The sequence below is a fragment of the Helicoverpa armigera genome, chromosome 21 (genome assembly GCF_030705265.1).
Source record: "Helicoverpa armigera isolate CAAS_96S chromosome 21, ASM3070526v1, whole genome shotgun sequence".
NCBI lineage: Eukaryota > Metazoa > Arthropoda > Insecta > Lepidoptera > Noctuidae > Helicoverpa > Helicoverpa armigera.
Window position 1 is genome coordinate 8,590,259 of NC_087140.1, and position 17,133 is coordinate 8,607,391.

Genomic DNA, 17,133 nt, shown 5'->3' on the forward strand with positions numbered 1-17,133 from the left:
GTTCTAATCTAAATCCCAATACATTACAAATATACATTATTCAGATAGCAGAAACAAGTCAAAATACTGATAACAGACTCAAGTGTCATCCAATCCCTTTAGATACACACGACTTTGAAAATAATATAAAGTGTAGTTACTTATATAATATACGGATTAGTATAACAAAGTTGGAGGATGAAACTGCTAGTGATTTTAAGGTACGTAGCGATGGAAATAATTGTGATAATTTGAAATCTAAAAGTATACAAAATACAAGGTAATGTCTTATGTTTTGTTTGGTAAGAGAAATCTAGTTTGTCATTCATACTTGTTATTGCTATTACAGTTAAAATAAGGTCACACGTTTGATTGTATGATTAGAAATAAGTTGCATAGAAAACCCTGAATTGAAGTGATTTGAAATTATAATTTATGTGACTGAAAATTTTATTAATTGCACAATTTCTTTTTCTTATTATTTGTTTACTAGCGACCCGCTGCGGCTTCGCACGGGATAACAGTATTCCCCTACTATTTAATGTATGTTATTGAACATATAAACCTTCCTCTTTAATAACTCTATCTATTAAAAAAAAACGCATGAAAATCGGTTGCGTAGTTTTAAAAATTTAAGCGTACAAAGGGACATAGGGACAGAAAAAGCGACTTTGTTTTAAACTATGTAGTGATTTAGTACCTTATGCCTTTTGGGAAGGTCATCTGATAAACCATGTCTTAATTTTACTCCTTACACCCTAGTTTAGCAGTAGCCTGCCATTGCTCAACCTTGAAGCACGGGAGAAGGTTTCCAGATGACTTCCTCTTCGGCACTGCTACTGCTGCTTACCAGGTTGAAGGCGCTTGGAATAAAGATGGTAAGATTAATATGGTAAATACTGATATTCCTTGTTCAGAAACGAATATTACAAAAGGTAAAGTTTTGCGTAAGCCATTAAAGTAGATCTATTGCATAGTAAGATCGATTTCGAAAACCAAATTAATGAGCTATTGGTTTTGGTTAGAAAAAAGGTTAACTATACTTACTATATGAGCAGTTTTTAGTAAAAGAGAGGTGCAATGAAAGAATTATTATAAAGATCAAATCAAATTATTAATACTTTTCAGGCAAGGGAGAAAATATTTGGGACCATATGACCCACACCAACCCAACTGTCATCAGAGACCAGAGCAATGGCGACATCGCTGCCGACTCCTATCACAACTACAAGCGTGATATCGAGATGATGAGGGAACTAGGATTGGATGCCTACAGATTCTCAATGTCATGGACCAGGATTCTACCTTCAGGCATGGCCAACGAAGTCAACCCAGCAGGCATTGAGTTCTACAATCATTTTATCAATGAAATGCTAAAATATAACATTACTCCTCTGGTCACTCTATACCATTGGGATATGCCCCAAAAGTTGCAAGAACTAGGAGGATTAGCCAACCCACTATTCGCAGGATGGTTTGAAGATTATGCTAGGGTTATCTTCGAGAATTTCGGAGACAGAGTCAAGATGTTCATCACTTTTAATGAACCTAGAGAAATCTGCTACCAAGGCTATGGAGCAGATCTCAAAGCCCCTATACTTAATTCTACAGCTGTCGGTACTTATCTTTGTGCCAAGAATCTGGTGATGGCTCATGCTAGAGCCTACCATTTGTACGACAAGGAGTTCAGAGCAACGCAAGGAGGACAGTGCGGTATCACTATTAGTGTGAACTGGTTTGGACCAGTCACTGACTCTGCTGAGGATGCAGTAGCAGCTGAAATTAAAAAACAGGGGGAGGTAAATACAATTAATTTGTTCATGACTATTAGTGGAACCTATTAACAGAAATAAATGTAATTCATTAATGATTATATTCTTTCCAGTGGGGTCTCTACGCGCATCCCATCTTCTCGACCGAAGGTGGATTCCCAAAGGAGCTATCACAGAGAATTGCAGAAAAGAGCGCTAAACAAGGTTACCGTCGCTCCCGCCTCCCTGAGTTCACTGAAGAAGAAAAGGCTTTCGTTAGAGGAGCTTCAGATTTCTTCGGAGTGAACCATTACACTGCCAAGTTGATATCTGCCACGAAATTCAAGAAAGTAGTTCCTGTACCCTCATTTTTGGATGATATGGATGTTGGTGAATTTATACCTGATCGCTGGATGTCTGCTGCATCAGAATGGCTTACGGTAATCATTCCTAAAGTTCTTGAGATAAACCCCATAGAAATTTCTAGTAGCTTCACTAAATTGACTATTTTTTTCAGTTGGCTCCAAACAGCCTCTACAACGCCTTAACTTACTTGAAGGAGAAATACAACAATCCAGTCTTCTACATCACTGAGAACGGCTGGTCTACTTTTAAAGATAGAGGTCTGCATGATTATGACAGGATCATATACTATAGAGCTTCCATGGAGAGTCTCCTGAAATGCTTGGATGATGGAGTTAACCTTAAGGGTTACATGGCATGGAGTCTCATGGATAACTTTGAATGGATGCAGGGTTATGTGTAAGTATTCGTGTTCATAGCACGTTCATAATTTGTGTGGTGGGGAGTCCCTTTAGTCTTGTACACCTGATGAAATCTTTGTTCAATTAAGTTTTAACATTCCTTGATTAAGATAAAGTATAGGACTCAAAGAAATTTTACTTTATCTGCCTTGTCACTTGTCCACAGTGAGCGTTTTGGCTTATATCAAGTGGACTTCTCTGACCCGGCGCGCACGCGCACCCCCAGGAAGTCAGCGTTCGTGTACAAGCACATCTTGAAGCATCGCTACGTAGACTACGAGTACCTGCCCGAGTCCATGACCATGACCATTGATGACGGACATTGAAAAATTGAATAAAATTACAGATTTCTATCTCATTGATATTTTTGCTGTTTCATTAAAAAAAAAACAGATACTTTGATTCGTTACGTGACCTTACAGATAACCATGTTTTACATGGAAATCTTGAAGTGTTGTGTTTTTTTATTTCAGATATTTCATGTTTACACATTTACCTGTTTACACTATCCAGTAAGTAAATTCTCATATTATTTTGATGAATGTCGCTTTTGTGATCTGTTATTATTCTGCTCCCTAAATAAGTTCAGATTAGAGAATCCCCCAAAAAAAAAATGATAGAGTCTTCTATTAAAATTGACCGTAAAAATCATAACTGAAGGTTTTTTTTTTGCCTTAACACATTCACTGCGTTACGGCAAGTATTTGGCCGTATTTGACTCTCAGCCAGTGCGGTAGCTCGTTGTCCTTGTTTTGCGTACTGTGCGGGGGCGATTTATCTAAGTTCCCTTGCGCGTAGGAATGAGATAGTGATATTTTCAATATTGTTGCTTTTAATATAATAATATTGTACACTAACAATATACGGCAAAATAGTTGCCGTAACGCACAGTAAAATAATTATTTTCATTCAGTGCGGTACGGCGAATATCTTGCCGTACCCCCCCAACCCCGCACCACATTGCATGCGTCCGCGCGGCGGTTCAGTGTGCGCTAGTGCTGGCCGTAAGCAAGACGTAACAATATTTTTTGTGAAAAATATTACGCGGTTCTGCTACAATGAGACAATACAAATACAATGTTCACATAAAAAACTGGATTTGAGTGGAGAGAGAGGGGAAATCATCATCTTGATGCCAAAGATGTCAAGTGTGAAAATAATTCAGTGGAATAACTACCTACTTACTAAGTTTCATACACGTCCTTTAATAGTTTTTAGTTTTTTTAAAATTGGTCTGTTGGCGTAGTGGTTGTGGGTTAGATTCCCACACAAATCAAACATTCTTTGTCTAGTTGTCTTGGTCTGGGTGTATTTTCTAACTATACTATGCATTATATGTATTTGGGACTAGGTGGCGCTATAGTGTGATTGTGGTAGAATATAAATACATATTTATACATATTATATAATTAGGTTACATAATTATGTTGATTTATATAATAATATAACACTGATAAATATGAATATTTTATCTACAATAAAAAATATTTTTAAACTATCGACTATCATTCCAGAAGTAAACCCCATCCCTAGCATTTTTTCACTTCTACGCTGTACGGCATATATATTGCCGCGAATGAAAGATTTTGAAAAATCTCTGTATCTTTCAAAGTATAACAGAGAACCCGGGGCGACTGCAGCTAGGTATATACAAGGATATAGTCTATCGATTTGTTGATAAAAACCATTGATATAGGTGGTTTCCACGTCTGTATAGGCTTTGAAAGTCAGGTTCTGGTACGGCAAAATAGAAGCCGTAACGCATATCAGGAAATATAGATACGGGCAGCATTTGTCTCGTATCGCACTAGTAGAAAGTTTAGATTTAACGCTGCCGCAGTGAATGTGTTAAATAAAAATGTTTGCTAGATTATTATTTTGAGATTTTTTCCTTATATTTATTTTTGAGGTTTTCCTTAAATTTATTTTTGCTCCATACCTACACATCTTAAATTTTACTTATTACGATAGCTAGTAACTACGTAACATACTGCAATAGCTAGGCGATTATTTATGTGTTTCGATTGTATTGTTCGATAATACACAATGTGCAATAAACTTAATTGGCAATGCTACAAATTATGAGGTCATATAAAATATAATTTATGATTCTAGAACAGTGTGACACACGTGCGAACGTAAGAACATAGTAAGAAATCATAATGAGTCTTTGGGTGGATCGAAAGATTTATCCAAGGCGTTTGATTGCGTCAGTCATCTTTCTTACAAATAATACCAAGTTATATGTACCTAACTCTTCTCTGGATTTTGTTACTTAATAGGATTTTATCCCTTCATTGATACTGTCTTGACTGATATCAGTCTGAACGTGAGTATTAATTGGAATATATATTTTTTAGTATGGGGGTCCCCCAAGGTTCTATTGTCTGTTCTGTTTTTATTTCTGCTATTATTTTTGTTGTGATTTTTATCCGTACCTAATTTACAAGAAACGGCATAGTTTCTTGTTTTTTTTCAACGTTTCTTAAACATACAACGTCTTATTGAAAGCATATTTCTTTTTAAGAAAGTCTCTTGATTTTACCATATCTTGATTGAATTATAATATCTTGGTGTCAGAATATAAATTGCTTTTTACATAATGTAGCTACGATTAAGACTCAACATCATTTGTAAACATTTAAGTACCCTGCATCATACTCTAACAGTTGGTAAGGAAAAGACTAGCCAGATGATAAAACAACACTCTTTGCACGCGAATTTAAAGAAAAAAACCTTGACATTAAAACTCTAATCAGCGACAGACGTTACAAAAAACTGACAAATAATAAAAAAAACGTAAGTTATCAAGTAAATAGATAAACGTTTATACATACTGTTTATTATATTATTATCTTGTGATAAAATTACGACGACGCTTACGTAATTAATTAAATAGTAATCAGTTAACAGCTTACAGCCGACAATGAGGGTCGCCATTTTGTGTTTGCTGAAGTAAGAATTGTTTCAAACGTGTGTTTATTTGTGTTCGTAAAGTACCAGTTTAGTGTTCGTGGTTAAAAGGGTTAAGTGTGTAATGTGTGTGTTAATTTCGCAGTCAATACATGCCAAAATAATGTTGTTAGCACGTGTAGTTGTTTTATCCCATCTTATCAACGTGAAATAATATAACACACACGAATAAATACCGTACGGGTCGAGCTAAATAAAACCGTTTAAAAATTGATTGATTTTCCATTATATTCTGTGTCTATCATTGCCTTTAGCGTAATGAGCTTAATAGATACTGTAAAAAAACTGTGCTTAATAAAACTGTAGAATATTGAAATTAAAATTTTTGTCAAAGAAATTGGTGAAGGGTGGACTGTCTCTGACGTTCAAAAATTGCTGATGTATCAGTCTATTTGCTACCAATAGTCTCACAGTGATCCATCTATCTTTCAGTCTACTCATCGGTTCAGATGGCTGGTCTGACCACAGGAAGAGAAAGTTTCCTACTAACTTTCTGTTCGGGGCAGCCACTTCTGCTTACCAAGTGGAAGGAGGCTGGAATGCTGATGGTAAGTCATCATTTGGACTAGATAATGTCTGTGGCATCACTATAACTTAAAGAAGTGGCTAAGGACTGCACCTGATAGAAACATATACCTTTTTTTATGGAGAATCATCAAATGATCCCTCCCGCTAGTGGTTTAGCAGCGTGAGGGAGTGTCAGGCTCTTACTGACTAAAACCCATCATGTTCCTTCTTAAGCCCTTTGTGTACCAGGGCCGCGGTAACTCTTTGGAACAATCCCGCAGCCCCGGCAGGATTTGGCCTTGGTGGGCCCACTTTGGTGAAACATATACCTCCTGTAAAAAGATTTTCATACTATAGTTAACTTTTTTTGAGTCGTTTTATGTGAATGGAAACGTTACCTACAACATATTTTTAAGTGGGGAATTTATAGGTACTAGTTTTACACTTGTCCTAATTATGAATGAAATATTGTATATCACAGGTCTATTATTACACTATCAACTAAAATTAGAACCAGCCAATCATAACGCACCAAATTTATTTTCAAGACAAGATATTTCCTGAATGATATATTATCAGCGTAAGAAACTGTTAAGTCACAAGTGCAAATTAATTATAAGTTAATGTAAAGAACACACTAAGTTGCCTGTTTAATTAAATGACTAGTCATTTAGTGTAGTATACCGACATAAAGACCTAAAGAGTGGAGCGAGGAAGGAAAACTTTAAGGGGGAATACTCCCAGCTCTCTAGTTTAATTCAAAGGCAATGCAGAAGGGATAAGAACCAACACCTAGAAAACATCTGCATCGAAATTGAACGCCATGCAGATAAATTTCAGACTGCCGACCTATTCAGAAAGGTTAAACAAATAACGCGCAAACCCAAACCTTCATCGTGGGTAATTGACGACAGAGATGGCAACCCGATTCACGAAGTAGCTCAAATCTCGGAAAGATGGAGAGAATACTGTGAGGAGCTCTACCAGGAAGAATCTCAGATGCCCTCTCCGGTGGAAGTCGTTACGGAAGAAGAAATATATGAAATGGCGGAACTACTTAACCGTCTCGAGACGGTCAGTCTACAAATGGGTCTTGCTATCAATAAATCCAAGACCAAACTCATGGTGATTGACTGTTTTGCAACTATCCAACGTACCAACCTCCTACAAGAATATGAGACTGTGGATCAATTTCAGTACCTTGGATCTACAATCACGAACAAAGGCAGTAGTGAACCTGAGATTAGAAGGCGCATTGGAATGGCTAGGACAGCAATGACCGAACTGAGTAAGGTGTGGAAAGACCGGAATATCACAAATCGGACCAAAATGCACCTCGTTCGCACACTTGTCTTCCCCATTGCCCTCTATGGTGTAGAAACGTGGACAATCAAGGCCGCCCTCAGGCAGAAAATCGACGCCTTTGAAATGTGGTGCTGGCGCAGAATGCTGAGGATACCATGGACAGCCTACCGCACAAACGTTTCTATACTGAAAGAGCTAAAAATAGACAAAACTCAGCGTCTGTCCACAATCTGCTTGCAAAGGATCGTGAGATATTTTGGCCATATTGCTCGCAGAGATGCCAATAATTTAGAGCGCCTGATAGTGACCGGGAAAGTAGAAGGAAGGAGACCGAGAGGCCGAAGTCCCATACGGTGGTCTGACCAAATTACCAAAGAGCTGGAGATGCCTATGAATGTTGCAATGCATCAAGCAACAGAACGCAATAAATGGCGAAATCTAGTGGACAAGATCAGAAGGAGTCACGATCCTCAGCAGTGAGGGAAACGACTAAGAAGAAGACCGACATATATTTAGTTGATAGTATTGATATCACGATGACAGGAGAAAATATCTAAGTTGAGTTATAAAAATTGGTCTGATTTGATTTGATAAGTATCTAATATATTCGGACTAGCCGCGATTAAGGATATTGAACTCCAAAAGAAAATATACGCATCCAATTCAATGTTGGTCTACTGTTATGATTGGAGACAATAGTAAGGATATACTTAAGTATTACGAAAGATAAAAAATAAAACACGTTATAAACGTTACCACCTACCGACAATCTTATCGTTATTTTTGTCAATCAGGTAACTAGAAAATTCTTACTCGATTAAAAGATTACCTACTTCTGTTATCTTTTCATCTTTTTAATTATAGAAGGTAGGTACGGCTTTCTGATAACTAACGTATTAAAGATAATAATTTATTAAGTAATGTTTCTTTGCATGATCCGTCAAATAATCGATTAATGAAAATGAAGTAGCCGGTCTATATTTGATATTATTTAATTTTATATTTTATCAATGAACTCCAAAAATGAACGCAAAAAAAATCACGAACGATTTGGACAAAGGTAAAGATCGCGCAAACGTGAAGACACGCAAATTTATACTTACATTGTGTACTACAATTATCTTGACACGTAAACGACTCAAAAGAAGATGACACAAACTTCACATACATACCTACTAAACATCAGATTAGCAAACAGGCTACTTTATAACCTGGTACTTGAAGTAGTTCCCATAAAACACTGGAAGCATCCAGTAATGGCCTAATAAACATTACCTCAAAATCTCCCCAGGTAAAGGCGAGAGCATTTGGGACAAGTTTCTCCACGACAACCCCGACCTAGTAGCTGATGGCAGGAACGGCGATGTGGCCAGCGACTCCTACCACCAGTGGCGGAGAGACGTGGAGATGCTGAGGGAGCTTGGCGTGGACTTCTATAGGTTCTCCATATCCTGGTCTAGGGTGTTGCCTACAGGTATGTACGGTAGACCGCGCATCAGTGGTAACTGTCATGCACCTTAACTCAATAGTAATAAGTACAATTTTCCTATAAAACTGTTACCACTGACCTGAAGTTGACTGTACCTATGTATTTTGGGGGCCTTAGTTGCCTGAAATAGAAGAATAAATAAATATGTCCATAGTCTACTTTTGATTTGATGAAGCTGATGAGTTTTGTGTGTGAAATCTCAGGAAGTATACTTATGTCCGATTTGGAAAATTCTTTCAGTGTGAGATAGTCCATTTATTAAGGATGGTTATTATGCTACTTTTTATCTGGGTGTGAGCAGTAGTCTTGATGAGATAAAACCGCAAGAGGGAGCTCTTTTTGCAATATACGCCAAATCATCTTTCAAGAGACTTAATGATGTATTTAAAAACTGGTACTTACCTATCGGCTAGTCTGAATAAAAGTTTCGTTGTTTGTTGTTACTTCTGTAAAAGATAAATAAGACCCGGAAAATAAACAAAACAGAAGTATTTTCAATGCAACAAGTTCATTATAAATCTAAGGAACTAAGCACATCCTTGGCCCATCGCTAAGTTATCTTCTGTTTATCAGTTGATAACCCACATGATATGATGATTATATTATTTATCAACAGTAATCTGTTCCGGCCACTAAATAAAAATATAATTACATCAAAATCTTGATATAATTCGTTGGTCTACTAACATCTACCCTGGTCCTTGAAAGATTGCCCCCGCGCACAGCAATTTTTAGTTAGCCCATAGTTTGATTGGGTTCTTAAAAAGTAACCTATTTCCATTCTCAGGTTATAACTATCTATTTACAAAGTTGAGGCGTTATATGTTCAGTATTTGAGGCGTGAAAGCATGACAGACAGACTGAGTTACTTTCGCATTTGCTATATTACCTACATAATAAGTATAAATCAGTCTTCATGGTGAGATGACTGAGATGGCAAATACCATTGAATTTAAACAAAATACTCAAAAAATATTTCGTGGACTTTCCAGGTTTCGAAAACGAGATCAACGAAGCCGGCTTCAAATACTACGACAATCTAATAGACGAGCTCCTCAAACACGAGATCCAACCCATGGTCACTCTCTACCACTTCGAGCTACCTCAACCCTTGCAAGAGCTAGGGGGCTGGACCAACCCCCTTTCCGTCACCTGGTTCGAAAACTACGCAAAACTAGTCTTCCGAAGATACGCTGACAAAGTGAAGTTCTGGATAACCATAAACCAGCCTAATACAGTCTGTATGGAGGGTTATGCCAGTGGAATCATGGCTCCAGGGTTGAACTCCAAGGATGTGGGTGGCTATGAGTGTGCGAAGAATGTTTTGCTAGCCCATGCGAAGGCTTATAGAGCTTATCAGACTGAGTTTAAGAAGAAATACGAAGGTGAGTTTTAGAATGATTAAAAGTCCTGTATTTTTACTGCAGTCAATTTTACTTGCTATAATAAAAATGTAATGAATAGTTACTATTATAATATTAATGAATTTATTAATAAAATTAAGTAATTTATTGTTAAATTATGTTCAAATGAAGTTGATAAACGATTTATTTATTTATGATACTTGTTAAAAGAAAACATTTTTAGAAGCAGCCTTGATGCACGCGATGTTCTTACTTTGCAGTCTTTTATGATCTTGTCTGCCCTTCAAAGCACTCATCTATGTAACTGAATTATATGTTTAAACAGCTGAACAAATATTTCAGGTAATGTTGGCATCAGCATAGCTGTAAACTGGTTCGAGGCGTTAAGCAATACCACTGAAAATAACGAGGCTGCTGAAAGGGCGAGGGCGTTTGAGGTGAGTTTCATTATTCAACAGAGGGAGAAAATACATGCATCACCTAGAAGTTGACTGGAAAGAATGCTTATGTCCGCCTTTGTACATGGTTCATGTTGCATAATGATTAAATAGATAGACATATGCTACCTATCTATGCTGGTAAACGTTTTTAAAGAGTTATTTCACCTGGAGCTGTGGAAAAATTGGTTTTATTTGACACAAGCTAGCGTGTCGGTGAAATAGTAAAAGCATTTTAGTTTGCTAACAATTTGAGATACTTAAACCATGAAAGAAACACTGATTTAATTTGTCGTCATCTTATTTAAATACGCGAATCATACTTATTTGCACGCTGCAAATAGACAACTTGAATGTACCTATTTGTTTCCAATATTCCAGTTCGGCCTGTACCTGGACCCCATATGGTCAAAAAAGGGAGACTTCCCTGACCTAGTTAAGAAAATAGTGGATAAAAAGAGTACAGAGCAAGGATTCAAAACTTCCAGACTGCCCAAACTTACTGCTGCTGAAGTTAAACTTATTAAAGGTATGTATTACTTTGGTAAGTTTTGTAACTATCTATTGGTGAAGATTAAGAATTGATTATTATTGCAATAACTGAACAAAGACCAGCACTTTTCTAAGAATATACGTCTGACATACCTACGTCAAAGCTAAGTTTACTGGAAAGTTTCAATCCGTTCACTAGTGTTTGAAAAACTTCACACGTTTATAAAGATAATGTAATGTGCTATATTTTTTTATCAAACTACACATAGTACATAACTATAAATAGTACCTATTGTATATTATTTTGCCTGAGCGCACCAAGTTTCTTTGAAATCTGTTCAAAACGGTTTAGTTGCAAAAAGTTTATCCACCTAACGTAACTGGCGTTGTCTGTCGCTTTAGCTAGAATCTATCTACATAACAATGAAAATATAACTTACCTTCAAAAACTTACAGGTTCAGCAGACTTCCTAGGCATGAATCACTACACGACATTCCAAGTGCAGCCCAGTCAGACGCAGTTCGAAGCCCCTTCAGTAGAAGATGATCGGAATACAGAGTATACGCAGGGACCAGCGTGGAGGGCCGCTAAATCTCCGTGGTTGAAGGTATGTTTGAAGATCCCATTTGTATTAAAGTTGAAGGTCGTAAAATGGTCTAAGGATACATAGACTGGTAACCTTTTTAACCCGCAATCATCGCAATAATATTGCTGCTGTATAAAATAAAAGTGTACAATTATTATTGATCAGATAGACGTGGCGAAAAACTTGGTAACATAATAGGTAATTAATAAATTAAGGTAACTTACTCCAGCTAGAAGTTTCAACTGCATCCTGATAGGAACTGTTCCATGTACCTGAATAAAAAGAACTCGATTAGAAGTTTTCAAATCGGACTAGTAGTAACTACCTATTGAGATTAGCGCATTCAAGCAAACAAATAAATTCTTCAGATTTAAAATGTTGCTTAAGACATGAAATAATGTAAAAAATATTCACTTTGCACCATCCTTTTTTCTCACCACAAAATCAAATAAATCCAATCACCTTTAAAATCTTTCAGAGCGCTCCCTACGGTCTCTACAAGGCTTGTCTCCACCTTAACCTCAACTACGACTACCTTCCCATCATCATCACGGAACACGGCTGGTCTTCCGACCCTGGGTTAGAAGACCAGGACCGAGTGGACAATATGAGGGGATACTTGGGTGCTCTGCTGCTGGCCATGGAAGATGGGACGGAGGTCAAAGGGTATACTGCTTGGAGCCTCATGGATAACGTCGAGTGGATTGCTGGTACCAGGTTGGTAGAAGATGGAAGAGGGTTTTTTGTAAGCTTAGTAGGATTGTGACTATAAAGAATTCTATATTGGTAGCCCTCATTTTGGTTATCATGTTGAACTAATTAGATTTCTATGTGGGTTCACCGTGTACCTAGTTAATATAGTTTAGTCTTTATTGGTTTATCCTTGGAGTTATTTTATTCCTATTTAATCACCTTACTTACTTACAACTTGACTTAAAAAAGAGGTTCTCAGTTTGACCTGTGTGTATGTTCGCGAGTGCGCGATTAAATAGGTATCTCACGTTTGACTGAACCGATGTTGATGCGGTTTTCTGCATAGTATTTGTCAGACTTACAAAAAGATTTTTTTTTAATTTTTACTCCACAATTCCTAACGTTTAAAAATCTTCTATGTTACCTAATAAAATGTTTTCTTCTATTCTAGTGAACGCTTCGGCCTATACGAAGTAGATTTCGAATCGGAACAAAAGACGAGAACGGCAAGACTGTCCGCTCTGGTCTACAAGCATATCATTGAGAGCAGAGAGGTGGAAGATGCTTGGAGACCCAGCAACTTGAAGATAGCCATCACCAAGAATGATAAGAAGAACAACTATAGAGTTGAACTGTAAAAATCTGTGAAGAAAACAGAAGGTAGAAAAATCGAGATCATTTTCCTCTCAGAAAGATGTTTACTAAACATAATGTGTAACTTTTAAGTATTTATTAAAATGTACTTAAATAAAGGAATACTTTTATATTGAAATATTTTTTTATTTTCAACTCCATTTTTTTTTCAATTTAAGAAAGTTTAATTTAGTGACATCTGTTGAATGTTTAATAAACAATTGCAACTTTTAGACAGCCTTACGTCTGTGCCTGTAATTAGTACTAAATAATGTCGCTAGATGTCTCTCTACGAATAGTACGCATGATTTGAAAGCAGGTGGCGTTACTTGTAGAATTCACACAGAATTTTGAAGGAAGTTTTTATTTTGGTGAACTTTTACTTGTTATTATTGTATTTATTAGGCTTTTTATGAGATTTTTTCTGTTTTGCTAATTGATTACGGAGAATTAAAAGCGGTGATTAGAGAATAAGATATGATACATGAACTTGCTCGGATCTAGTTGAGGTAGATTATGACCGTAGACCAAACTAGAGCATTTTCAAAAATCCTACCACTTTTAACCTTCTTACATCATTTTACATCAGAAAAATCAGAACACCACTCACTAAAACCATTTAATATACCATAACAAATCAAAACGACCAGATTTTGAAACTCTAAGTACCAAACAATGGACTACCAAAATAAATAGGTAGCCGCTTCAAATCAGCAAGCATTCTAGGGTCAGAAGACTCCGTACACAAACAATTTTCAACTCTAGCGCTGTAACTTTAAGGTTGGTTTTTATTTGTTTTGTTCAGCAAGGATTCTAGGGACAGTACACTCAGTACACAATCAATTTTCAACTCTAACTACGTAACTATAAGGTTGGTTTTTAACTGTTTTGTTCGAGTATAATTTTTGCCACCCGCAGCGCGTGTTTGGGCATAGATTTTTTTAATCTATTGTTGCAATTTTTTTTAGTTTTTATTGTAAGCGAACTAAACACCGTATGTAATTCGCGTTCAAATTGGATCGAGGGCTTGTCGTGTATAATCTTTTTGTTTGTATTGTTCAAATATTTAAGTAGTGTATAGTATTTTTATTATTTTACTACTTACTTTTAGGTAAGTATTTATTTTCGTTCAATACGATTAGTTGGGATGAGTGAAAATGAAAGTTATGCCGCCGCCATTTTTTTTTTGTTGAAATTTTGATGTGGATTCGATAGCTACTTGGGAATCGAATAAAAAAAGATTATATGATCTTTTATAGTGTTCAAATATTTACCTCGTACAAATTCATAGTCTTAATACCTAGTTCAAAAATACTTATTAGGTACTTACCTGCTCTCATTATTGATTGTAGATTTTTAACGAAAATTATAACGAGAACAAAGGTTCTTTAATTTGCCCTATGCATGTATCGATAACCTAGGTATTTACCTATAGGTAAGTCGCAACACCAATTTCCTCTAAAATTGGCTTAAAAAAATATTTTCACAAAGGCAAGAAATCTTATCTCCTTGCACGTTACACACCTCCCTTCTTACGACTAAAGCGAACATATACCTACATATATACTATAGCTAGTTATATAAAGCATATATATATATCATGAGGGGGAACCTTTTATTATATTTGTAGGATTGCGTCAAAATGTATGGCGTGATGCGGCCGTGTGCGTATCATACATATTTATATGATAATGCAGTCGGCAAGTGTGGAGACGGTTTCTTGGAAGAAAACTGAAAAAGGTTTATTTTTTTCACGCAATAAAACGGAGGTATATTATGTGTTTCTTTCAATGTAGTTCGTCCACTGTCTTAAAATATACCTATGCATACATCTTACCTAGATAATATATTACAAAGCTAACGAGTTTCTTTGTTTGTTGGCTTGAACGCGGAGCAACTGATTCGATTTCAAAAATAATGGTTTTAGATAGGATCGGTCTCGATAAAGGCTGCAAAAAAGTTTCCGTTATGTAGTTAGGCCATCTAGTATATTATTCACCTAGTCGTCACTTTCACGAACATAATGTAAGCCAGCGGTTTCACCCGCATCTTAGGTCTGCGCACACACGGATGAAACGTAGTCGATATCAACATCTTTCATTCTAATCGATTCAGTAGTATTCAGTTTTGCCTAAAGATAGAGTAACTTTGGCATTCATAATATTAAATAACTAGTCAAGTTTATAATATAGGTAAAGCACCCTCCACACTCCCCTGCGTCCATCGCGCGTATCATACAATGATATACTCCGCACCGATCCCTCTAAACTGGAAGCATAAGAAATCCGGTAAGTAACTCCTTATTGCGTTACTTTCTGTCTGTCTGTTTGTGAAGATTTTTGACGAAATTAGCTTGGAGGGGAATAAATATTTAGGTAGCTGTTTGTGAAACTGGCTTTTAGGTTAACTAAAGAGATTTCTTTTATCTTAAACTTTCATCTTTTATAAAGACCACTGTGTCATCCAATTTGATGTCATAAAATGATTTTCATAGCGCATGAACAATCATATAAGAGGTTCTCACAAAATAAATATGGTACTTAAAGCAAAGATTTTGATGTGTAGATTGACTAAAGGATGTTTGTAACACTTCAAGCAAGAAATATTGAACGGGTTTTGATGAAACTTGGCTGTAGGGTACCAGAATAACATAGGTACAGGTAATTTGAGATGCAGTACTTTTTATCTAGATATAGGATGTAGTTCCTGCCCTCAGAATGATCCTCAATAAGAGTACCTACTAATATTGTCTCTCATTAACGCTCTCAAGCACAGAACAAACTCTTTCGTGTATAAAAGTACTAGCTTCCGCTCGCGGCTCCGCCTGCGTGGTGGGTTGATAAAAAGTATGTGTTATGTGGCTATGTGTTAATCCAGGGTATCATCTATCTACGTACCAAATTTCAACCAAATCGTCCAGCAGTTTTTGCGTTAAAGAATAACAAATATCCATCCAGACATTCTCAGAAATTTTCACATTTATTATCTAAGTAGGATTACAATAGCTTATTTACATATTTCACAGTTAAAAGAATAACAATGTCCCATAAACCTTATTATCTATATTTTCAATTAGTTTCTAAGTCCAGGCAAATCCAGGCAACAAAACTAGTGCAACACAACAAACAAATCCAATTTCACAATAATACCATTTGATCTCAATGTATGAAAATATTCTCTTTGATCTTAAAACCTTTTAATTTTATTATTTCTTGCTATTCAAGTAATTGATTGGAAGGTAAAAGAGTGCTTTCTTGTATTATCTTTTATATGTAAATGTGTTATTATAGATAAGATGTAGCAAAATTCCTTATTAATTATGTTTAAAGGTGAATGAAGATCAAATGGATTTCTTTTCGCTGTTTAAGTACTTAGTGAATAAAAATGGGCCTTTTTTAGTTCGTCCAATGTATGTATTTCTGTCTATCTAAGACACCGTAGGTCAATCATTACTTGCGTCTCAAATCTTTCTCTAGTCTTCAGAATCTTCTAGAAACCGAACCATTTGACTGATAAGAAAAAATAATAGACTTCTTGTTGAGGAAGGCTTTAGGCTACTTCTTATCCAGGTGCACGAAGTTGTAGCCACGAGACACGGTAACCTAGTTTCACTATACAAGTTTTTCTTTAAAAAACATTTATTTAGTCCAAAAGCATTATGACTTACTGGGTACACAAGCTCGTGGCACCCCATAGTATCCATCAACGATTATCCACATAATAATACTTACATTTTCAACCTCCATTCTTACCATCGGTTTCTTGAAAGCTAATCTGAAGCACTTTATACAAAGCTAAAGCGGTCTATCGCATTAAATTCACACTTCATCGGGCATTAACGTAAATAACTAACAATGGGCAGTTCGCACAATGGCTGAGTTGCGTAATTCGCCGAAATATTAGTGTTAGGGCGTTTCAGATGGGATGTGGACGCGCGTGTGATAATGACACGATGGATTTTAGTTTGTGAGAGGTTTTTGTTTTGTAAGAGTGTGTATTTAAAATTGAATATCTAAGTATGATTTAAATGTTGGAAGTTATAACTTACCTATAGGTCAGTATATTAAGTAGGTATATGATTTGTAATGTTTAAAACGTGTACCTAAGTAGTAAGGTACGTGGTAAGTAGAAGATAACATCTAGTTTTTTTTTAGTTTTT

At 36.2% G+C, this 17,133-nt stretch overlaps 1 protein-coding gene across 1 annotated transcript; it reads left to right on the forward strand.

The window, feature by feature from the left end:
* Positions 1-13,113, forward strand: LOC110377079 (lactase/phlorizin hydrolase). The gene is made up of 15 exons (XM_064039972.1): positions 1-200; positions 742-857; positions 1,108-1,778; positions 1,865-2,170; positions 2,248-2,492; positions 2,661-2,815; positions 5,401-5,449; positions 5,900-6,015; positions 8,571-8,753; positions 9,761-10,153; positions 10,475-10,569; positions 10,951-11,098; positions 11,518-11,669; positions 12,127-12,365; positions 12,793-13,113. The coding sequence occupies exons 1-15, from the start codon at positions 178-180 to the stop codon at positions 12,977-12,979; spliced, it is 3,078 nt and encodes a 1,025-aa protein (XP_063896042.1). The 5' UTR covers positions 1-177; the 3' UTR covers positions 12,980-13,113.
* Positions 13,114-17,133: the final 4,020 nt, after the last annotated feature.